The sequence below is a fragment of the Thamnophis elegans genome, chromosome 13 (genome assembly GCF_009769535.1).
Source record: "Thamnophis elegans isolate rThaEle1 chromosome 13, rThaEle1.pri, whole genome shotgun sequence".
In the NCBI taxonomy this organism is placed as follows: Eukaryota; Metazoa; Chordata; class Lepidosauria; order Squamata; family Colubridae; genus Thamnophis; species Thamnophis elegans.
In genome coordinates this window covers 37,912,954-37,937,324 of record NC_045553.1, presented here as the reverse complement: position 1 = coordinate 37,937,324, position 24,371 = coordinate 37,912,954, and the positions used below count along the sequence as shown (strand labels likewise).

Below are 24,371 nucleotides of genomic sequence, written 5' to 3'. Positions count from 1 at the left end.
GGCTGGGGGGGGGGAGGGATATATATCAGGTTTGATGAGATGTGTTAGATTTTAATGTAATTTGACCCCACATGTATATTGTTTTTTTTCCTTATATTCTCATTACTATTATTATTACTATTTTTTTCTTTAAAACTAGGATATGTTAAGTATATTGACATGTAGAGGAAATACACCAAGGAGAGGAAGAGTGGGAAATAGAAGGGAGAAGAAAGATGGGAAGAGAAGGATAGGAGAGAGGGTAAGGGGGGAAGTTGAGAAGGATAAGGAGGAGTGGATTGTAGAGAGAGGAGCAGTAGAAAGGGAGGGGAAGTAGGGTAGAAAAGGATGAGGGAGGGAGGATAGAAAGTTGGAGGGTGGTAGAAGAAAGAGGTGTATGGAGAGCAGAAGAGCTATAATGGGTTTCTATTTTTCTGGGTATTGTTGACAAGAGGAATTGATGTAATTATTATTTAAATACTATACGATACGGGCTATGTATAGTATACATGTGAGTGTGTGTCCCTCCCAGCTCTTTTGTATTCTGAATTCTAAATTTTCAAAATGAAATTGGACATTTCCAAAGGGCTTAAAACCTAAGAGAGAGAGAAAAATGGATGAACTGGTCTTACCTTTGAAAGTTTTCTGGGAGAGAATAAGTTGTGATTGCTAGGAGACGAAGGAGAATATCCTCTGCAAACCAAACAACAAAGGAAATCAAGAAAGCCGGTTAAGTTAACGTGGACATTAGTAACAACAGAAAATAATGGGGCAATAATAAGAGCCGAGGTGGCGCAGTGGGTAGAGTGCAGCATATCGCTGGGACATTGCAACGGTCATAAATGTGAACCAGTTGTAAGTCGAGGACTGCCTGTATTTTAAATAATTAAATAAAGTTGTTGAAATTTCCCGTGGCAAGTTGCTCCGTGGCGAATTGGCAGTGTTGAGTTCGCTGCAGCAAGTTAGCAATAGCAGTTAGACCTATATACAGCTTCATAGGGCTTTCAGCCCTCTCTAAGCGGTTTACAAAGTCAGCATGTCACCCCCAACAATCCGGGTCCTCATTTTACCCACCTCGGAAAGATGGAAGGCTGAGTCAACCCTGAGCCGGTGAGATTTGAACCGCTGAACTGCAGATAGCAGTCAGCTGAAGTGGCCTCTTCAGTACTGCACCCTAACCACTGCGCCACCTCGGCTCATGATGTTATTTCGCATTCAGGAGTCTGACAGCCCACGGATAGAAACTGTTCTTCAGCCTGTTTGTGCGGCTGGCTATGCTTCTATATCTCCTTCCCGATGGTAGGAGGGTAAAGAAGGACGGATCAAGGTGTAAGTCCTCCATGAGGAGTTCCCTCGCTCTTCTAAGGTAGGGAGCCCTAGTCGAGATACACACAAGTATCGGCATCAAGATGGCTGGTTATTTAGATTTCCTTTTTCACTTTTTGGAAGACGGAAAACACTTTTCTCTGACTCGGCTTTGTGACTCTTGCGAATTTCTCCCCAATTGTTTTCAATAAATTTATTTGAACCCTTCAATTCATAGCCTTGGCGCTTTTATTGCAACGGTTCCTTTTGTAGTCAATCTTAACACAGCTTATTTAAAACATGTTTCCTCTACATTTTTCTTCTGAAACTGAGTTCACCAAAAATAAATTTTGTAACGCAGCTATGCATATATTTTTTCTCATTTTCTTGACTTGTTTAATTGTGTAGTCTCGGTTCTTTCAATGTAGGTTTATGTAGGACCTCCAATACAGCATTTCCTGCTTGAGCAGGGGGTTGGACTAGAAGACCTCCAAGGTCCCTTACACGTTTGTTATTCTGTTATTCAATGTTTCCTTTCACTAAAATGCCAATTTATCTGGAATTTCTTAAAATATTTCTACTGAGAAAACCATAACAAATATCTCCTTAAACATGTTGCAGTCAACTTTGCTAAGATACAGGCTGAATGGTCTGGACGTGCTTAGTTTCCCCTCTTTCTCTGAGTGGCATAAATCTAGGGTAATCTTATCATTTTCGGACAAAAGTTTGCATTTTACAATTATGTTTTTCCTGGTAATCAAGCAGCTAAGGATAGCTGCTTCTATTGTTCCTTTTCTTTAACTTCTGGAAGATGAAAATGCCATCAAGGTAATAAGAATAAATTACATGTCTTTTCTTAACAGTTTTTTTCCTCTCTCTCTCTCTCTCTCCAAAGGTCTGGTATTTAATACATTTAAAAAGAGATCTGTGCCACTAAATAATTTAATAAAATAAAAATAAACGTTCAGCTTTTCAAAACACATTACATGCAGTATTGTGAGAAAAATTCTATTTGCCTGTCATTAGCAATTTGTACTTGAAATGTAAGAGAAACACCAGATAATCCTTATGGAAATAAAGTTAAGATGTATAAGACTCTAACACATTTGGTAACACAATAGACTTTTCATTATGTGGTTTTGGTATACAATGACAGTACTGTCTTGCACAAAGAGGAACAAAGATTAGGAAATATATACTGTTTCTTTTTTCTATACAAATCCTTGAACTGTGTTTAGTTTTTGGAGTTCGTCCCTTCCTGAACAAATAAGTACCGTATTTATCGGCGTATAACACGCACCGGCGTATAACACGCATCCCCCATTTTAACACAAAAATTTGAGTAAAAATTTTTTTCATTAAAAATAAATGACTTGGAAGCTCGGAACTTAATGTTGGATTAAAATTTATAACATTAGAACATGAATTATAACATTAACTCCTCTTAAAAGGCAAATATGAAATGAAAAAAACACCTCTTTGAGCAAAAAAACTTAATCAGAATCACTGCTTTTTGGAAAACCAAAAAACTCTTCCTCATCTTCACTTGTATCCTCAAAATCAAACTGAGCACTGCTTTCACTGCTTTCACTGTCTTCATAGATCAGTTCGTCTTCTTCCCCATCCAAAGCATTGCTTATGCCACATTTCTTAAAAGAGTTGATAACAATATCTTCTTTGACTGCGTCCCATGATGTTTTCACCCACTGACACACTTTTGAAATGCTAGGTCTTTTCATTCGCCCAGAATTTGTAAATTCATGTTGAGTTTCATCACACATGTATTTATTCCACTCTTCACGCATAAAAGCTTTGAAGGGCTTGTTAATGCAAACATCTAATGGCTGTAATTGTGAGGTCAGTCCGCCTGGAATAACTGCTATATCAGTTTTGAACTTTTGAAACTCCGCCTTTGTTCTTTCTGTAAGATGAGATCTAAATGCGTCCAATACCAATAAGCATGGCTTCTTTAACAAAGCACCTGGGCGCTTCCCCCACACATTTTTAATCCAAAGCTTCATGCCTTCTTCATCTATCCATCCGTTTGGATGAACATGCACTTGTACGCCACTAGGAATTCTCTCCTTTGGTAACGTTTTTCTTTTAAAAATTACCAATGGAGGCAGCTTATTTCCATCTGCAGTGCAGGCAAGAACAAGAGTGTAACGATTTTTTTCATGCCCTGAAGTTTTAATTGTTACTGTTTTAGTACCTTTTGAATCCACAGTTTTATTTGAAGGAACATCGAAAGTGAGGGGAACTTCGTCCATGTTGCCGATTTGACCCATTTCAAAATTTTGTCTTTTTCTTGCATTGATAATAAATCTATGAAAATGTATTATCTTTTCCTCATAATCATCTGGCATACGCTGGGCAATCCTTGTTCTTGTTCGCATCCGAAGGTCATGCCTCTTCATAAATCTTTGGCACCATGACGTTGTCCCTTTAAAATCCTGGATTTGCAGCTCTTTGCTGATTTTCACAGCTTCAAAAGTCAGCATTTTTGTTGATAAAGCAATGCCTGCTTTTCTTTGGTTCAGGACGAATTCCTTCACTTTACTTTCTAGTTGTGGCCATTTCGTTATGCCACTGCGCGAAGCACATTTTGATTTTGGTAACATCTTGATTTTTTCGACATTTTTTCGCCACTCTCGTATTGTGCATTCTGTTGGTGGCTCTCCAAAATGCCTTGCTGCAGCCCTATTCCCATGTTGCTTGGCATATTCTACAACTTTTAACTTGAAAGCAGCTGTATATGCTGAACGCTTCTGTCTTGATTCCATCAGGGATATACAGTATTTTACCTATGGCTGTTTAAACAATAAAAGTTACCGTCAGACATGCGGTTCATTTCCCCCTCTGCCACTTCACTTCCCCACCAATGTTCCCTCTAATTTTTTTTCAGTGTGAGCGGAAAAGTATAGTGTTTGAGCGGCACATTTTCATGCCTGAGCACCTGAATTTTTTTCACAGATGTCACCTAAGACAACAACGAAATCAGTATTATTTGAAACTCAAAGTTATGTTTATTCAAGGTACCCGCTTAATTAAAAGTGTTATATAATATCAGTATCACTTAACAACGGTCCTGCTTAGCAACCAAAATGTTGGCTCAGAAACTCTGGCATTGAAGCGTGCAAGTCTTAAAGCTGTCAAGTTACAAGACCCTCGCACCCCTAACCCTTTAGGAAAAAAACCCCAGGGGTCTTCAAACCTGACAGCTTTAAGCCTTGTGGACTTCAACTCCCAGAATTCCTCCTCCAGTCATGTTGCAGCAACGTCATCTGCGTGGATCTGCTCCATCTTCGGTTTTTTCACAGGAGGCAGGGCTGCTGCTGAAGATGCCAACGAGCTCCCGCCGCCACTAGAATATGCATTTGTTTAGCATGACATAGAATAGTCTTTCAACCAGAAGTATGGAATAAAAGAGAGACTGATAAATATTAAAAAAAATAAAACCAAAAAGCAGCTATTTATTTGAGTTCTAGATAAACATTTAGTTCAGAAGAGATTAGAATAGAACAGAGAAAGAATAGAATATAGAGAATACAATAGAAATAGAATTGGAAGGGACCTTGGAGGTCTTCTAGTCCAACCCCCTGCCTAGGCAGGAAACCCTACACTACTTAAGACAAACGGTTATCCAAAATCTTCTTTAAAACTTCCAGTGTTGGAGCATTCCCAACTTCTGGAGGCAAGTTGGTCCATTGGTTAATTGTTCTCACTGTCAGGAAATTTATCCTTAGTTCTAGGTTGCTTCTCTCCTTGATTAGTTTCCATCCATTGCTTCTTGTCCAGCCTTCAGGTGCCTTGGAGAATAGTTTGACTCCCTCTTCTTTGGAGCAACCCTGGGCCCTGAGATATTGGAAGACTGCTATCATGTCTCCCCTAGTCCTTCTTTTCATCAAACTGGACATACCCAGTTCCTACAACCGTTCTTTATATGTCAATATCATTTAGACAAAGTTGATCCCCTTATTCTCCACTCCAGAACCTTGGAGTTTGAAGTTCTTTGGTTCTCTTCTCCCACCCTCTGTGTTCCCACGAGGGGATTAGCATCATAGCTCAACTGCCCCCCTCCCACCCATAAAGACCAGGAGAGCATCGCTGCGCATAGCCAAATGCTACCATAGCAACTATGGCGTTGTCTGATGTCTTTCTTGCACGCTAAGATGGACTGACGGGGTGAAGCATAGCTTGCATTGTCCCTAGTGCGGATTATTTTCCCAGCCTTGGTCACTTTACGAGGGGTGGACTTCAGTTCCCAGAATTCTTCAGCCCTCCCTTATTCCTGTTTCCTTTTCCTTCATTATATTCAATTGTTTCAATATTAAGTGTAATTCTTCCTTCCTAACATTTTTCCATTTTTTCCCTTATATTCTTTTCCATTTCAACATTGTCTTTGTTCCTTCCATTCTTTCTTCCTTCTTTCAATCCTTCCAATATTTTTTCCTTCATTCCCTTGTCTGTTTCAATATTAAGTACATTTCTTCCTTTCTTCCTATACTTTTTTCCATTTTCTTCCTTATATTCTTTTCCATTTCAACATTGTCTTCCTTTTTTCCTTCCTTCCTTCCTATACGTCTTTCCATTTTCTTCCTTATATTATCTTTTCTGTTTCAACAGTCTTTGTTTCTTTCTTTCTTCCTTCCTTCCCTTCCTATACTTCTTCTTTCATTCATTATATTTTCTTTTCCATTTCAATATTAAGTGTAATTCTTTGTTCCTCCTTCCTTCTTTCAATCCTTCCAATACTTTTTCCTTCATTCTCTTTTCCTTCAATATTAAGTGCAATTCCTTCCTTCCTTCCTTCCTTCCTAAGTTATTTCCATTTTCTTCCTTATATAATATTTTCTGTTTCAACATAAAGTGCCTTCCTTCCTTCCCTCCCTCCCATCCCTTTCTTTATGTTTTCTTCATGCTTTCTTTTCTTTTTCCTCTGCTCTTTTTAAATCCCCCCCCCTTCTTCTCCTCCTCTACATTTAGGTTGGATTAGTTTGTACAACGGTCATCAAACTTCTGAAGTAAAAATAAATAAATAAATCATATTTAAGAAGAAGAAGAAAAAGGAAGACGTTTTTAGTTAAGTCAAACGTTTTAATAAAAGTTTCATCTTTTAAGATTTGTCCAACACATCCAATTGTAACCTTAACAGTAAAGAATATCACCCCAGCTGCTAAAGGTTCAACCAGTCTGAGAACCATTGAAAAGACAACAGTGCAAAATCCAAAAGACACAACTTCCTCACCCCCATTGCTTTGGTACCAAATCTTTGAGGAAGGGGCTCCAGAAAAAAGGAGGAGGAGGAGGAGGAGGGAACCAAAGAGAGGCTTTTACCGAGTCTGCGCCCCACAGCCAGGACCGTCCTGGCGCCTCAAGCCGCGTTTCTTCCTGCAAAGCCCTTCGGGCAACCCGAGAGTTCCTTTTGGCGCCAGAAGGGCTTTGCAGGAAGAAACGCCGCGTTTCTTGTGTGTGTGTGTGTGTGTCTGTCTGTCTGTCTGTCTGTCTGTCTGTCTCCGCCATCCCCAACCTCTACACCTTGCAGGACTGCTGCGCCTTTGAGAAGCCGGGGTGGGGGGGAGAGGGGGACGGGAACGACGCCTAACCCCCACCCACACAACCCGGTCCCCGGGAATGCCGCTCCCGCCGTTCAGAAACCGAGGGGGAGAAAAGTTCAAAAGCCACCGGAGCCAGCTGGAAAAGGAGCGACTTTCCCCATTAGCCGGCGCCCTCCGCCAATCCGCAACGGCCTCGCAAATTAAAAACCGAAGGAAGGCGGCAAGCTCAGCCAAGCGCGGCCAGGCAGCCAGCGGCGCGCACCGGCTTCCCCGCGCAGGGAACTTCTCCGGCGGCTGGGGGGAGGCCGTCAAGCGGAACTCTCGGGTTGCCCGAAGGGCTTTGCAGGAAGAAACGCGGCTGGAGGCGCCAGGACGGTCCTGGCTGTGGGGCGCAGACCCGGTAAAAGCTCTCTTTGGTTCCCTCCTCCTCCCGCTCCTTCCACAGTCTGTGTGACGCTGCCGCCAGGCTGAGAGCTGCCGCTGAAACAAGTTTGGGAAGGTCCTTTGCAGGCAGCCAGTTCTAGCTGCCTGCAAAGGACTTCCCCACGTTTGCTTTGAAAGAAACCTCTGCGCGGGAGTTAGAAACCTCTGCGCGGGGGTTTCTTGCCACCTTAGAGGGAACAGTGGACCCGGCGTTGGACCCGTATTTATCGGCGTATAACACGCAGTATCGGCGTATAACACGCAGGCAGGGTTTAATCTTGCAATTTTAGTTTTAAAACTGCGTGTTATACGCCGATAAATACGGTAAATTTAATGAATATCTGCCACTTTTGAGTAACCAACTCAGTGATGTACAGCAGCTCATATCTCAGGCTCGGGAAGCTGGAGACAAAATAATTTCCTTTGTTTTGCTATTATGGTTAAAATGCCAACCAAGAGCAACTTTATAACGGATCCATTCATGTGCAGCAAAAGTTTTTTCTAGTGCATTACTGTCAACTGAACCATTTTGTCTGTTGGAGGAAAAACCAATGAAGTTAACAGGGTCACACAGTTGGAATAATTAATATGGAGATCTCTTTTAAATGGATGGATGTGATTCCACTGTCAATAAATCGTTAACAAAATCATACAACGGCAAATCACACCAAGTTGTATAAATCCTTTGTCCTGAGATGAAAAATTATTTTCAGAGCTTTTGGGCAGAAAAAGAAATCCACAAATATTAGACTAGATATTAGATCATAACCATAGTAATATTGATGAAGGAACTTAAATAACTATTCCTGAATTTTTTAAAAAAAAACCTCTTTTCTGGCTCAAAGAAATCGTATTTTTTGGAGTTTACACCCCCCCCCTCCCCTGTAAATGTGAGTGAAAATTTAGGTGTATCTTATAGACTGAATATGGGCATTTTTGGCCTCCCGAACGCTCTGCATCAGTGGTGGGATTCAAAATGTTTACTACTGATTCTGTGGCCGTGGCTTGGTGGCCGTGGCTTGGTGGGCATGGCAGGGGAAAGATACTGCAGAATCCGTATTTCCTCCTGATCAGCTGGGACTCGGAAGGCAGAGAATAGATGGGGGCAGGGCCAGCCAGAGATGGTATTTACTGGTTCTCCGAGCTACTCAATGTTTCCACTACCAGTTCTCCAGAACTGTTCAGAACCTGCTGAATACCACCTCTGCTCTGCGTGTTGCATTTCTGCCCTCCCTGGCCCCCAGAAGCACTCTGCAGTGCTCCGCACATCCTGTTTTTGCCAAAAAATGGCCCATTTTTGGGCTTCCAAGCCCTCCGTGTGTCGTGTTTTTGCCCTTTCAGGCCCACAGAAACACTTTCAGGCCAAAAATGGTGCATTTCTGCCAAAAATAGGTCTTGCGGAGCACTGCAGAGTGCTTCTGGGGGGTTGGGAGGTCGAAAATGCGACACATGGAGGGCTTGGGAGCTCAAAATCGGCCCATTTTTGGCAGAAATGGGCCTATTTTTGGCTAAGACAGCCATGTGGAACCCTGAAGAGTTCTTCAGGGGGCCTGGGAGGGCGAAAATGTGATGCACTGAGGGCTTGGGAGCCCAAAGATGGCCCCTTTTTGACAAAAACAGGCCCATTTTTGGCTAAAACGGGCTGTGCGGAGTACTGCGGGCCGGGGAGGGCAAAAACGCGACACATGGAGGCTAAAAACTATTCTTGTCTTGTTTTCCTCCTGTAAATTTAGGTGCGTCTTATAGTCTGAAAAATACAGTACTTTAAACTTGTATCATAATGGGAGAGTGGCTACCTTTGAGTCAATCTTGATTCATGGCAACTGCCTGGATAAATCCCTACACTGTTCTCGCTAAGTTGTTGAAAGTGATGTGTCATTTCCTTCTTCTTCCTAGGGTTGAGACTGAGAGTGACTGGCCAAGGTCACCCAATGAGAGAGCGCGCAAAGGACCGGAACTATCTTTTTCTTCCTCCACTTCCATCCTTCTTTTTCAACGCATAGCAAGTCTACTCTGATTGCAGTAACTGTTAATACCAAACCAACCTAGCTAGAGTAGGCAGTGGAGAGCCCACTAAACAATTTGATGAATGTCTTGTCACACAGCTCTTGAGTGTGCAATTTGAAAGGACATCAAATACAACTCCATGAGGGGAAGCTACATAATCCTCGGTCTGCCTGGAGATCATCTGGAGATAATAGAGTGGATCTTGTAGAAATTTAGTGGAGGACAAAATTGCTAAAAATAATAACAACACACATTCTGCATCGGGTTCGGGCATGTCGGGCAAATGAAATTTAATAGGTTGGGCTATAATCCCAACAAAGCCATTAATAACGGAGGATGAAGATTGTCCAATGAAACCAGACAAGATTTGATGACAACAGAAGCTTTATGTTGCAGCCCCACTAGTGGCCAGCAGAGCTAGCAGCAGTGAACAGTGAGCGGGTTGGGGAGGAACCTGGGCCAGTCCTGGATGCTGGGGAAGGCTCAGAGGCAGAGACGGGGCCGAGGCCGTCTGGCAGTGATCAGGTGCCTATAGAGCTAGACAGCAGTGAGGCAGAGGAACAACTAGAGCCTGTTCCCAGTGTGCGCATGCACAGAGCTGCCAGAAAAAAAGAACAACTCAGAAATCAGGGTAGACTTGAGAGTAAAGTCACAGGTGGAAGGTGATCGGCCCAGTGGTGGGTTTCAAAAAATTTTCGAACCTACTCTGTGGGTGTGGCCTCCTTTGTGGGAGTGGCTTGCCAGCCATGTGTTTTCTCTCTCTCTCTCTCTCTCTCTTTCCTTCCTTTTGTCTCTCTGTCCCTTTTTCCTTTTTTTCTTTCATCTCTCTCTCACTTTTTCTTTCTTTTTTCTTTTTTTATTTATTTGTTTCTTCCTTTTTTTCTCTTTCTCTTTCTCTCTCTCTGTGAGTCTGTCTGTCTGTCTGTGTGTGTTGGGTTTCAAAAAATTTTGGAACCTCTTCTATAGGTGTGGCCTGCTTTCTGGGTCCACTGGTGGAACCTCTTCTAACCGGTTCGGTAGATTTGACGAACCGGTTCTACCGAACTGGTGCAAACTGGTAGGAACCCACGTCTGGATTGGCCCCTCCCAAAGGAAATAAAAGAGGAGCAAAGGAGAGAGAGGCTTTTGCGGGAAACAATTTGTTTGTTCAGTCATTAGATAAGTTTCAGGAGTGTGAAGATCTGTCCGTGAAACTCAGAGACTCTGTGCCCAGTCTTTCCTTGCACAGCATCTCATTTGAAAACTATTTACATGGCAGCTTTCCAAGCTAGATAAGGTCTGTGGTCATAAGTATTTCTTTGAAAGACTGTTTGCCAGGCCTTGCTGAATGCGAATGAGAAGAATTCACATTCTTTTAATAAAAAGGGGCTTTGTCGGGACCAGGACTCTGCCTCATGCTTTTTGGGGAAGCCTAGGTCAGAAGACTTTATGATAAGAAGGAGGGAGGAAGAGAAGGAGGCATATAGTTTGCTTACCTGTTCCTTTTGTACCATAAGGCAGTTCATAAAGGGAGGGGGTCTTCACCCAGAAATAATCCTTTAGGTGTAAAAAGAGTGGAGGTTCCCGTGTGTAACTGAAGTTAAGGAAGAAAAGATGAAGAAGATACGATTCAGAGGCTGTTGGCAGCTTCTCTACTTTATCCTTCCTATCTTATTGAACAATACTTCCTTGCCCTACTACATTCCTCCCCCCCACCCTGAAGTCCAGGAAAATTAAACAGAAAAGATCTGCAATCATCTCATTCATCTAGCAAACAAGCAGCCCCGTTACTCACTTTGAAATCAGTTGCGCGGCTTTCTTTTCTACCTCTTTGAAAGGACAAGTCATCTTTTCATCTTGGAAGTGGAAATCAAAACTGGAAGACAAATGGCAAGGGGGAGGAAAGTGATGTTGTTGTTGTTGTTGTTGTTGTTGTTGTTGTTGTTGTTGTGAGGCAGGGCTGTCAAGCTCAAGGCCCTTGGGCCAGATCCAGGCCACAGGGTGCTTAGATCTGGGCCCACGGAGCTGCCCTGGAAACACTGAAGGACCAGCCTACGGTGCCTCTGCCAGGGAAAACGGGCTCCCATGTCACGCCTCCCCCCGGCCACATCCCCATCAAGGTCAAACCCAACCCTGATGTGACCCTCAATGAAATCGAGTTTGACACCCCCGTTGTTAATGATCTGCAGTTAGATTCCCAGATTAAGAATGGTGGAAATTTAATAATTCAAGTCCTATTATTATTAGCAGTACTTTTAGTAATAATAGTATTAATCTACAGTCAGATTCATAATCTTGAAATTGGGGAAAACTAAACAATGCAGTTAGATTCGTATTATTATTAGCAGTACTTTTAGTAATAATAGTATTAATCTACAGTCAGATTCATAATCTTGAAATTGGGGAAAACTAAACAATGCAATTAGATTCTTATTATTATTATTAGCAGTACTTTTAGTAATAATAGTATTAATCTACAGTCAGATTCATAATCTTGAAATTGGGGAAAACTAAACAATGCAGTTAGATTATTATTATTATTATTATTAGCAGTACTTTTAGTAATAATAGTATTAATCTACAGCCAGATTCATAATCTTGAAATTGGGGAAAACTAAACAATGCAGTTAGATTCTTATTATTATTAGCAGTACTTTTAGTAATAGTAGTATTAATCTACAGCCAGATTCATAATCTTGAAATTGGGGAAAACTAAACAATGCAGTTAGATTCTTATTATTATTAGCAGTACTTTTAGTAATAGTAGTATTAATCTACAGTCAGATTCATAATCTTGAAATTGGGGAAAACTAAACAATGCAGTTAGATTCTTATTATTATTATTAGCAGTACTTTTAGTAATAATAGTATTAATCTACAGTCAGATTCATAATCTTGAAATTGGGGAGAACTAAACAATGCAGTTAGATTCTTATTATATTAGCAGTACTTTTAGTAATAATAGTATTAATCTACAGTCAGATTCATAATCTTGAAATTGGGGAAAACTAAACAATCCAAATCCGAACCGAGGACCTAAGAAATATCAAGGTAGTGCCTAAGGATATAAGTAGTTCCAAACAAGATTTTGGTAAAATTGTTTGGGGGGGAAAATAGGGTATTGACTATGATTATTTTCCTGCTTTTACAAGCAATTACATGGCATCAGTCCTCCAAGAAAGATCAGCCTAGGAAAGCAAAATCATGCAAGCTGGCATAACTTTTATTATAGAGTTGTAGCAACAAAATCCACAATGGGCTGTGTCTGATAAACAAAAAATGATTCTACAGTAGGTATGTAAATAAGGATCTTAGAATTAGCCCTTTGTGTGTTTCTCTGGAACATAGGCAGGGGAGGGGCAATGCACAAGACTTCAATTACAATAATTATTGTAACCTCACAATAAGTGTAGTATTAGTGTTGTAGTTCCCTGCTTTAGACTACTGCCATAGCTAATATTTATTTTACAAATCTGAACATACTTCCTTCATCTCTCCTTTTATTTATTTGATATATGTATATATGTATGTTTCAGCAGAACTCTGGAGCACCTCAAGCAATTTCAACCAAACTTAGTACCCAGATGAAACAAATACTGTGTGTGTGTGTGTTCCAGCTTAACTCTGAAACGCCTGTGCCGTTAAGGAGAGCGAGTGTGCTGTCCTAGAGCGGCAATTGTTTGTGATGTCAGTTCCTTCGCAGCTTCATCTGGAAAACCAGCCATGATGTTCACCCTCCAGTGGACCAATGGGGAAACGCCTGATGGATTTGGGGCAAAGCGCCAGGATCATAGACAGGGCGGGAAAAAGGAGCGCACGGGAGGGGGAAGGGAGATGGGCATGGGAGTAGGGGGGCAGTTTATTTTGCAAGTGTGAACGTACTTCCTCCATCTCTCCTTTTATTATTATCATTAAAACAAAGGTGGGGTTTGTCTGAGATGCTTACTTGAATTATAGATCTGGCCCAGATTCAAATGTCTTTGATCTAATAGTAGTTTTGGTTGTGGATCTTCCTCCCGTGACTCAAGAGTATTCCATCAGATCCAGCCCCAGATTTCAAGAAGAAAAGTGAGCAATCAGCCGAGGGGAGCTGAACTCAAAGAATATATGAACTTCCTATAATCCAGTTGCTGTTGTTTTAAGAAATACACTCACAGCGGTATATACCTTTCTTCCCGGGATATCGTATACCAGACCATCACCAAAAATACGGCCAATATTCCAAGTATCTTCCATCCTGAGCAAAGAAAAGAGTAGGCAAAGTATTAAATACAGGTCCTTCAACAGGGTACTCTTTCAACCATAGGTAATGGTAAAAGTTCTCCTTGCACATATCTGCTAGTTGTTCCTGACTCTAGGCGGCAGTGCTCATCTCCGTTTTAATGCCGAAGAGCCAGCGCTATCCAAAGGCGTCTCCGTGGTCATGTGGCCGGCATGACTAAACGCCGAAGGCGCACGGAACGCTGTTACCTTCCCATCAAAGGTGGTCCCTATTTTTCTACTTGCATTTTTTACATGCTTTCGAACGGCTAAGTTGACAGAAGCTGGGAGAAGTCAGGGGAGCTCACTCCGTTACGCGGCGCTAGGGATTCGAACCACCGAACTGCCGACCTTTCTGATCGACAAGCTCAGCGTCTTAGCCCATGTGCTACCGCATCCCTTCCTTTCAACCATAAAATACTCTAAAATGGGGAAGAGAGGAGGAGAGCTAGTTTTAATAAATCTGAATGAATGAATGAACGAACGAAGGAACAAACAAATAATAATAGGCAGGTTTTTTTTCCAATATTCGGAACACTAATGCTTTCCATTAAAACAAAAACCAACAAAAAGAAGACATTGGGAAAGAGATCCATTATGGAATTTGTAAGCTTCTGCTAACCCCAAGTTTGTAGCCCTTGTATCTGATACTCTCTCTGCACCTTTGAATGCAAGTTATGTTTAAAAGTGGGTAGCTCAAACCAGCAAAAGAAACCTTATTTCCAACTTTTGGCTTGTTGTAATCAAGGCCAAACACAATGCAGATAACAGGAGAAACAATGAAGCTGAGAAAAACAGCGTACAGGTAGTCTTTGACTTCTAACAGTTCGCTTAGTGACCGATTGAAGTCTAGCGGCCCTGGAAAAACTGACTTTTTCACACTTACAACGGTTGCAAAATTCAGGTGCTCGGCAACTGGTTCATACTTGTGACAGTTGTGGTGTTCCGGGGTCAGGTGATCCCCTTTTGTGACCAACTGACAAGCCAAGTCAACGGGGAAGCCGGAATCACTTAACAGTTGTGTTACTAACTTAACAACAGAGTGGTTCACTTAATGACTATAGGAAGAGATGTGGCAAAACAGGGCAAAGCTCACTTAACAACTGTGTCACTTAGCAAGAGAAATTTTGGGCTCAGGTGTGGTCATAAGTGAGGGCTTTCCTTCAGTAAAAAAGAGAAGCAAAGTTTGGGATATCGCTTGGTATTCAGAGGGGGAGGAAATGGGAAATAAATCAAACGCTTAGACAAAAACTAAAGTATTTTTGCACTGATATGTTTGAACCAATAAAATAAGTACGTCTGTAAGCCAAGGAAAAGCCTGGCTTGATTTATAGCCTCTACACCTCTTGTTCTCCCAGTTTTAAGACACATTTTTTAAAGATGAAATTAAAAAACACATGACTCTACCTCTCATTTCTCAACAATGTCGAAAACAGAGAACCTAATTTTATTTAGATGACACCCACTCGCTAACACTACAGCTGTGTTTCCACTATTAATTCTATAAATCAACAGGGCAGGAAAAGAAAACAGAACAGATGGTCCGAAGTGAACTGGCTCGAAAGTCCCTTAAGCAACCTACTTAAAAGAAGATTATGCAGGACCGAGCGAATTAACTCCTTTTAAGTACTTCATCCTGGCAGAGTTTGCAGAACAGACTTAACTTGGTTAATCCATTTTCTGGGTTTGAACAGTGGACTGAACCATTAACTAACCTAATAGACTGCCTTCACAAACACACCAGGCAGAAAGTAAAAAAGAAAGAGAAAAATATATAAAGTCAGCTTAGTTTGCTGTGCCAAGGCCTTGGGTACCAACTTGTTAGTTACCAGACTCTCTTGCACTGAACTGTAATACAGATGATCCTCGATTTACGACCACAATTGAGCCCAAAATATCTGTCGTTAAGTAAGACATTGGTTAAATGCGTTTTTGCCCTGTTTTACGACCTTTCTCACCAGAGTTCTTAAGTGAATCGCTGCAGTTGATAAGTTAGTAGTCTAGTTGTTGAGTGAATCCAGTTACCCGACTGGCTCTGCTTCTCAGAAGGTCATAAAAAGGGGATACAGCAATGGTCAAACAAATGAGTCAGTTGCCAAAGCATCTGAACTTGAGAGACCGCCTACTGCCAATTACCTCCACTAGACCGATACGATCGCATAGATTAGGCCTCCTCCGAATTCCATCATCCAGCCAGTGTAGACTGGCAACTACCCGGAGGAGAGCCTTCTCGGTGGCTGCTCCGACCCTCTGGAACGAACTCCCCGTGGAGATTCGGACCCTCACCACCCTCCAGTCCTTCCGCGCCGCCCTAAAGATCTGGCTGTCCCGGCTGGCCTGGGTTAAGATTCTAACCCCACTCGAATTGTGTGACTGTTGTGTTTTTAATAATGATGTATTGTCTTTATGTTAGAAATTGTTTGTCCTTCCCCCCCCTTTTTTTTGAACTGTGAGCCGCCCTGAGTCCCCCCAGGGAAAAGGGCGGCATACAAATAAAGGGAAAATGAAAATGAAAAATGAATTTTTGTGACATGACTATATGGGGATGCTATAACGGTGATGTGATTCACATGCTCGTCAAGCAATGGCCACAAGTGCCAAATTGTTGCCAACAATTTTTTTGCCCTTTTCTGGACAATGGCAACAAGTATTGTAAATTACAACCGTGTAATCAGTGACGCCTTTTACAACGGTTGTACACCTGTGACTTTCCTGCAAATTATACTCATGTTAACTACAGGATGTTGCAACTAGCCATAAATATGAGCCAGTTCCCGAAAATTAAACGCAAGTCATTCATCGTCACGCAGGTAGGCAAAAAGAACTAGACTGGCAGAGGTGAAACCACCTGGAGCTCTGCGGTTGGTTCCACCCCATGAAACTTTCCTCTGCCTCATTTTGCAGTTCCACATGATCCCGTTCAAACAATCAATCAACCCTCAATTTTCTGGAAACTCTTTTTTTAAAAAAAAACATATTTTTTATTTCCATTTTCATAACATACAATCACATGTATGCTATACATAGCCAGTATCATTTAGTAATAAATAATGATTACATCAGTTCCTCTTGTCATCAATGCCCCCCAAAATAAAAACCCATTATTAGCTCTTCTGCTCTCCATACACCTCTTTCTTCTACCTCTCTCCTACTTCCCATCTTCCCTCCATCATCCTTTCCTACTCTACTTCCCCTTCCTTTCTCCTTCTCCTCTCTCTACATTCCACTCCTCCTTATCCTCCTCATCTTCGCCCCTTACCGTCTCTCCTATCCCTCTCTTCCCATCTTTCTCTCTACATTCCACTCCTCCTTATCATCCTCATCTTCCCCCCTTACCCTCTCCTCTCCCTCTCTTCCTATCTCCCTTCTGTTTCCCACTCTTCCTCTCATTGGTGTATTTCCACTTCTGAGCAAACTCCAATCTATGTTGATAGTATTTATACTTCCATAAAAATATACTTAACATATCCTAGTTTTAAAGAAAAAATAAAACAGTATACATGTGCAATCATATTACATTAAAATCTAACATCCCTCGTCAAACCTCCCTCCCTCCCACCCTCCCACCCAAGCCCCCCCCCCCACCAGCCTTCCCTCCCCCACTTCCCAGAACCCATACACGGTATAAATCTTTAACAAAAACAGTCTAAAATATATTGCAAAAAAGAGCAAAAAATTGATAATTTCTTTACATTGAGCTTAGCTCCTCCTTGCTAAACTAACTTTAAACAATTTATATCAGTCCTGATGTTAATCATAAGCTATCTGGAATTTCTTAGTCCCGTATTTATTTTGAATATAATCAATCCATTTTTCCACATCTCGTTTATCCATATTTATTTTGTATACAATCAACCCATTTTGCCCAGTCTCATTATATCTCTCATTTAAGTGGTGCTTAAGATATGCAGGTATTTTAGCCATCTCGGCTAAATTTGTGACAAATTCTTTTCAGGGGATGGAGAAGAAAAGCTGCTTTTTAATATTTTTTTTTTAATTAACAAACATGTAAAATACACACACACAAAACCTAAGACGTACACCACATTTACACAATACAATACAAACAGGAGCTTCCTGTTCTTTCTAATAGCAATTATCAATCGATACCACTCACCTTATATTATTTCCCCTTCTATTGTATTTCCATTTGGATTTCACCATTCTTAACCCTCTTATTTTACTCATAACTATTATTTTTTGAGTTTTGTTATATTCCTTCATTGATTCTTGTTTCTTTCCTCCATCCACCTATACCATTTATCCCATATCTGGTAGAATTCTGATTCTTCTTTTCCCTGGATTTCTTTAGTTAGTTTGTCCATTTCGGCACAGTCCATAACCTTTCTTATTATTTCATCTTCGCTTGGAGTTAATTTGTTTTTCCATTTCTGGGCAAAGGCAATCCTTGCCGCCGTAATTATATGTCGTATTAAACATTGGATTTCTTTATTGTATTTCGCAGACATTATTCCTAATAAAAAAAAAATCAGGTTTCCATTCTATTTTAACCCCTGTTATTATTGCTGGTATTCATTGTACAACCTTTGGGTGCAACCCAATCAGTAGTGGGATTCAAATAATTTACCAACCGGTTCTCTGCCCTAATGACCAGCTGGGTAGGCGGGGCTGAATGGTCATGTGATCATGTGGGCGTGGCCAAGTCAATGTCACTCAGGTCGATGGGGAACTTCGCCTTAGTTGTTACAATGGTAATAAGGGTTAACTGGAGAGGCAGTTTCTGTAAGCAGGGCAATAAAGATGAGGCTAGAAACAACACCAGAATGTTTCCTTCCTTCCTGTCTTCCTTACAGGATTAGCCCTGTAAAGTGGGGAAAAACAAAAGATTTCTTCCAACAACCGTTTCTCCGAACTGCTTAGAAAGTTACCAACCGGTTCTCCCGAATAGGTGCGAACTGGCTGAACCCAATACTCCCAAATCTCAGAACACGGAACGCCACCATCCATGTCCTTGGGGAATTTTCCACAAAAGTTGTTAGGCTGTAAAACTGAATCAGGGCTGAAGAAGCTTCTTGGATGAGAAGCGAAACATCTTCAAAGAAAAAAGAAACCCCCAAAGTCTAGTTCCGTGATGGCGAACCTGTTGCACGCGTGTGGGAGGGGTGGCACACGGAGCCATCTTTGCCGGCACATGAGCCGTCAGCTCCAGCGCGCATGCGCACATCGGCCAGCTGATTTTTCAGCCTTACAAAAGGTTCGCCATCGCTGGTCTAGTTGCCACCCGAAAAAAAAGCATCTTTGGGACGACCGTCACCCCGGGTGACTGAGAATCTCCATAGTTTTTTAGCTACGTACTTTGGGATGAATATTCTTCGATTGGGGCGAGAGTATGAACGGGTTTCCAGAAAAAAATGTAAGACTACAGAAACCATTTGCGCTTCAGTTTGAGATGGAGACAACACAGACTCATCCCCAACAGCCTGCATCTGTCTTCAACAGTGAAGGGAGTGAAGGGAAGGGAAGGCCTGCATCTGTCTTCAACAGGGAGGTGTTGTGGCCCAGCAGGAGCCATTGGAGCTGCCACCAGACTCCGACAGCGAGGGGCCCTATGAGTCAACTCTGGAGGATGTGGAGGACCCTGGACAGGGTTCCAACTCCAAGCAGGGCAAAGAGAGGCTGGTTGGCCCACCAGGAGGCACCTGAGCCTTGGACCAGTGGGGAGGAGATATGGGAGTGTGTTCCTGACGTCAGCAGTGAGTTGTTCCAGGATGCCCGGCACCGAAGAGCTAATAGGCGTCAGGAACAGTTGCGCAAGTACAGGAGGTAATTGCACTCAGCTGTTGGTCATTAGGCTCCTCTCCAGACTATAAAAGGACTGCTTGTGCACACGCCCTTTTGCAGAAGTCAACGCAGGAACTAACGTTGGAGAACATTATTGTGAGCTTGGTAGGCTGGATTGTTGCCACAGCTTATCTGTGTTGGATTGCTGCCAAGGCTTATCTGTGCTGGTTTGCTGCCAAGGACTTGTCTGTCTGTTCATTAAATGCCGTAACTTATCTTTGGCTCGGAGTGTGTGTTGGTGTGGGACGAGGAGGGTCAGAACAGGGAGGAATATATCCTGCAGCAAAGCGTCTTCACACCCTTTTGCACTACTCAGGTGACCCTGAGGACGCAGATCAACCTCCAAGTGGCCTCAATGACCCTCTAAAAGGATGCAAATGACCAGCTGTCTGCAAGGAATAGAAACCCTTCCATTCCCCACTATCCAGTCAGAGCTGAAGAAGCTTCTTGGATGAGAAGCATAATGTCTTCAAAGAAAAACCCAGAAAGTTCTGTTGCCTCCTGAAAAAAAGCACCTTTGGGACAACCCTGACCTGGATGACTAAGACTTAAATCTTAGTCAGACTTAACTCTTTAAAACCACAGATCGAACTGGTGACTGGGAATGCATTGCTATCCCAATCAATCTACAGTGTACTTCAGACAATATAAGAAGCCAAGAACCTTGATTTATATTTGTTTTTAAAGCCAATCGTTATTTTTTTAGATGTCTTTTAAAAACCACCAGCCTGCCTCAGATAATGCACCTATGCGCTCCCCCAGTATTATTCCACTTTATGTATCAGTCAAGAAATTTCCTTTGACAGAGTGGGTGAATGTTTATATAAACAGAACTTACTAAAGAAAACCAAGGACAAACTTTGTGAAGTTATTGAAAAGACTAAAACCAGAAAGGCACCTGGTGCCCATAGCAAAAGCAATAGCAATAGCAGTTAGACTTATATACCGCTTCATAGGGCTTTCAGCCCTCTCTAAGCGGTTTACAGAGTCAGCATATCGCCCCCCACAGTCTGGGTCCTCATTTTACCCACCTCGGAAGGATGGAAGGCTGAGTCAACCCTGAGCCGATGAGATTTGAACAGCCGAACTGCAGTCAGCTGAGGTAGCCTGCAGTGCTGCATTTAACCACTGCACCACCTCGGCTCCATAATCTGCCAACCTCTTATTATAAATGTTTTGTGTAGAAATGTTTGCAACTTTTACAACAAAGGATGGATATCATTTTACAGTGTGGAAAAAATTCCTGAGAGCCGTCAAAAGCCTAATGGACCATTACGAGTAGTCCTTGACTTACAACCATTCATTTAATGACTGTTCAAAGTTACTATGGTACTGAAAAAAAGGTCACACTTATGACCCTTGGCAATATCCCCATGGTTATATTTCGATTTGGAGACTTGTCAACTGTATGTATGTATTTGTGATTCAGGGCTGCATGAACAAGCAACTTCAATGTGGAAGACAGATTCCCTTAACAACCGTGTTTTAAGAGCCGAGGTGGCGCAGTGGTTAGGGTGCAGTACTGCAGGCCACTTCAGCTGACTGCTATCTGCAGTTCAGCGGTTCTAATCTCACCGGCTCAAGGTTGACTCAGCCTTCCATCCTTCCGAGGTGGGTGAAATGAGGACCCAGACTGTGGGGGCAATATGCTGACTCTGTAAACCGCTTAGAGAGGGCTGAAAGCCCTATGAAGCGGTATATAAGTCTAACTGCTATTGCTATTGCTATGTTGGATGCCAGATCCAGACATACATAAGTGCACATGTATTCATCTCCATGTAACGGTTTCCCTTTTCTAGTCGTGCCCAACTCTATGAAGCGGTATATAAGTCTAACTGCTATTGCTATTGCTATTATCAACTTCACAACTACGGCGGGTCACTTATAACAACGGTGGCGAGAAAAGTTGTAAAATGGGGCGAACCTCACTTAATAACTGTCTTATGCTCAAGTCGAATACCTAAAACCAACCCTGCCATCTGATTTCCTGATTGAACAGGAGATTCTTGACGAAGGTCTTCATTGAGCAATGACTGTCAATTGTTTATCACAACTTTGGCTGAAAATAATAATTTTGCCAATAAAAATTGGATTCAAATATATACACGAGTTAAGAGTTTAAACATGATTTTTTTTTCAAAGCCAGAACTTTTTCCTTTTAGGAGTGGTGGATATGCTGTTGGAAAAAGAGCCACAGAAGGTGATTTCAGTTTGCAAAGAGATGCACAGATATTACTGTGCACTCATAAAATGTTTGTATATCATGACATGATAGCAGTGTTCCATATCTAAGGGGCTGCAATAAAGAAGAGGGGGGGGGGGGAACCTATTCTCCAAAGCACCTGAAGGCAGGACTAGAAATCCTCCAAGGTCCCTTTGAGCTTCAATTATTCTGTTATTCACAAAGATATGGCAAGATTTGACATTGTTCATTGCCGGGATAAACAAATTGACTTGGTTGATTAGAGGAAACACATTACTGATATCCATCTATGGTAGGAAGCCCCATGTTTGCATAATAAATATTTTTATTCCATTAGAAATAATGGATTATAGAAAGAAGGAAAATATGATGCCATCTTAGAGAGAAAAGTTTAATTATATATAAAACTGCTGAGAAGATTGGAAGCACTTCTTTACACTTATTTTCCGTTCTTTTATTTTCTTTCTTTCTTTTCCCAATCTTCTTTGCCCTTTCTTTCCTCTTTTTCACATTTACTATTTGTCTTTGAATGTCTTTTTATTGTCCATGTTTACTAATAGTTTACTAAAAACTATTTTTAAAAAAACAACAACAACCGGACTCTGAAAATTGTTGCGCAAATATTATTTTTGTTGGTTTCGTTACGGGCATTGAAGATTCAGGAACTGTTCCTTTCTTTCGTTTCCCCCTTTAACCCTGCCAATTTGAAATATTTATTTTCGGATCAGCAGAAGGTATGCAAGGCAAAAAGAAAAAGACTTACGAGACTTGTTGATCATTTTTATCAGCAGGTATGGAAAGGTCTTGCAACTGAGGCTCTCATGGCGAACATCAGCAGTTACCTGAAAAAGGAAGATGTTTGTTAAAAATATCATCACACCCAGAGGAAACCCGAAGAGTTGGGACATATCCTTCCCATGTAGGGCACTGAAAAATACAAAAGTTGGATTGCAACAGCGTGTGATTAAACTACTACAGAGTCAAGGAGTGGGGGGGAAGAAATATTGAATATATAAAATGTACGAAAATATGATAAAATTGTGCATCTATTTACTGTTTTCCTTCTTGATTAAAATGTAAGGACATCTCAAATACATTGGAAAGATTCAAATACACATACACACACACACACACACACACACACAGCATCTGCTGCCTTCTGCTCTTCTGTCTCTTCTTTTGAAAATTTTAATTTCTAATGTCAATTTTTATACATCGTTTTACATTGTTTGTAGCAGTCAACAAAATATTAAGTACATCACTACAATGGCTTCTTTTTGATATTTCAGAGACTTTTTCTTCCTTTCCTCTTGCTCAGAATTATAAATTCTGCAAACACTTTTGAGAGAGAGAGGGAGGGAGGGAGAGAGAGAAAGAGAGTGCATTTGAATCTTTTCAACGTATCTGGAATGTGTTTAAATTTTGATCAAGGATGAAAATGATGGTAAATAGAAGCACAATTGTAAATATTCTTGTCAAATGTAATCAATATTCACTCTGTTTCATTTACTGAACTCAAAATGAGCACCTCTGAAGATTTATCAACAAATGGCCAATAAATACATTTAACTGCCTTTTTGTACCTTATTTTCTTACGCTCCAATATATATTTACGCCTTTTCAACTTGGATCATGCAATACATGCGTTTGCATTTGACTAAAAACAGCCAGCTCTATAATGTTATATGTGGATATATGTATATCCACTCAGCAAAGAAACCAAAAAATAGTTCCTATTCTCCCTGCATTTTCAGACAGACAATATTGTTTGTCTAAAATTAACCATGGGAAAACTTTAGCTTCCATCCCTTGCCTCTATATTCACGGAGAAACATTCTATTTTCGCAGAGGAGGGGGGGGGGGGAAATAAGAATCATACAAAGAATTGCATTCTAATTTTTCACATTCAACAAATTTTAAAGGAAGATCTCATCCGTAATAAATATATAACAACCACAGAAACATATGGCTAAACATGTTTGCAAAACTAAAACACAAAACAACAGGTTTATACCCTGCAGATTGCATAAGTCCCCTTTTTTCCTTTCATTTCAATGATGGGGTTGAGAAAGAAGTAGTAAAACCTTTCTCCTGGCCGCCTTCTCCACCCATGAATAAAGTTGCTCCCATCCAAAACCCTTCTGAGAAAGCAGAACGTACCTTTTGCACGGTTCCCTGAGAATTTCAGCATCCTGGTCATGCACTTCTCATAAAAGAGAAAATTTACATGCCCCTTTCCCTGTTTACTCTCGAACACACCTATGTTTGAACTCAACATTCATTCCCAAGCGGTGCTATAAATCCTGACCAGCGTGAAGAAGAGATGAAACAACGGTTTGGGAAAACGTATTCCCCGATTCTGATGAATTGTGCAAGAACTCCTGTCCGGTTTGAATCAATTCGGCCCTGATTTTATTATTTATTTATTTTAAAAAGAGAGCCTGCCCCAAATCATAAAATCTCTCCATTCTATTCTAGATACCCAATGCAGAAAAGATCAATTTTAATCCCTCTGAAGTACAGCAGCTTGGAAAGTGTGATTATGTAGCAGGAAATAGGATCTTCCTTCCCCCTCACCGTTCGGTCACCTTCTTGACAAATGCCGTGACTTACGACCAGTTCTTGCACTTACAACTGTGCCACATCCGAGAGTCACATGGTGACTCGGTAATTTGGTGGCTTGGCAATTGTCGTATATTTATGACGACTGCATCTTCCCAGGGTCATGTGATCCACCATTTGTGACCTTCCCAATTGGCTTTTGATAAGTTAAGAGGGAAGTCTGATTTCCCCTTAACATCCGCACGATTCACTTAACTATTATAGTGACTCACTTAACAACCGTGACAAAAATG

At 41.4% G+C, this 24,371-nt stretch overlaps 1 protein-coding gene across 5 annotated transcripts in view; it reads right to left on the bottom strand.

The window, feature by feature from the left end:
• ST3GAL4 (ST3 beta-galactoside alpha-2,3-sialyltransferase 4) overlaps positions 1 to 24,371 on the bottom strand; it is a 160,637-nt gene that overhangs the window by 17,929 nt on the left and 118,337 nt on the right. For 3 of the 5 annotated variants that reach the window (XM_032229149.1, XM_032229152.1, XM_032229148.1), the window contains 5 exons: positions 22,280 to 22,358; positions 13,407 to 13,488; positions 11,047 to 11,127; positions 10,748 to 10,845; positions 612 to 672 (listed from right to left, as the gene is read on the bottom strand). In XM_032229149.1, the coding sequence (XP_032085040.1) occupies positions 612 to 672; positions 10,748 to 10,845; positions 11,047 to 11,127; positions 13,407 to 13,488; positions 22,280 to 22,358 (401 nt within the window). The other 2 variants (XM_032229150.1, XM_032229153.1) reach the window with 2 other exon arrangements.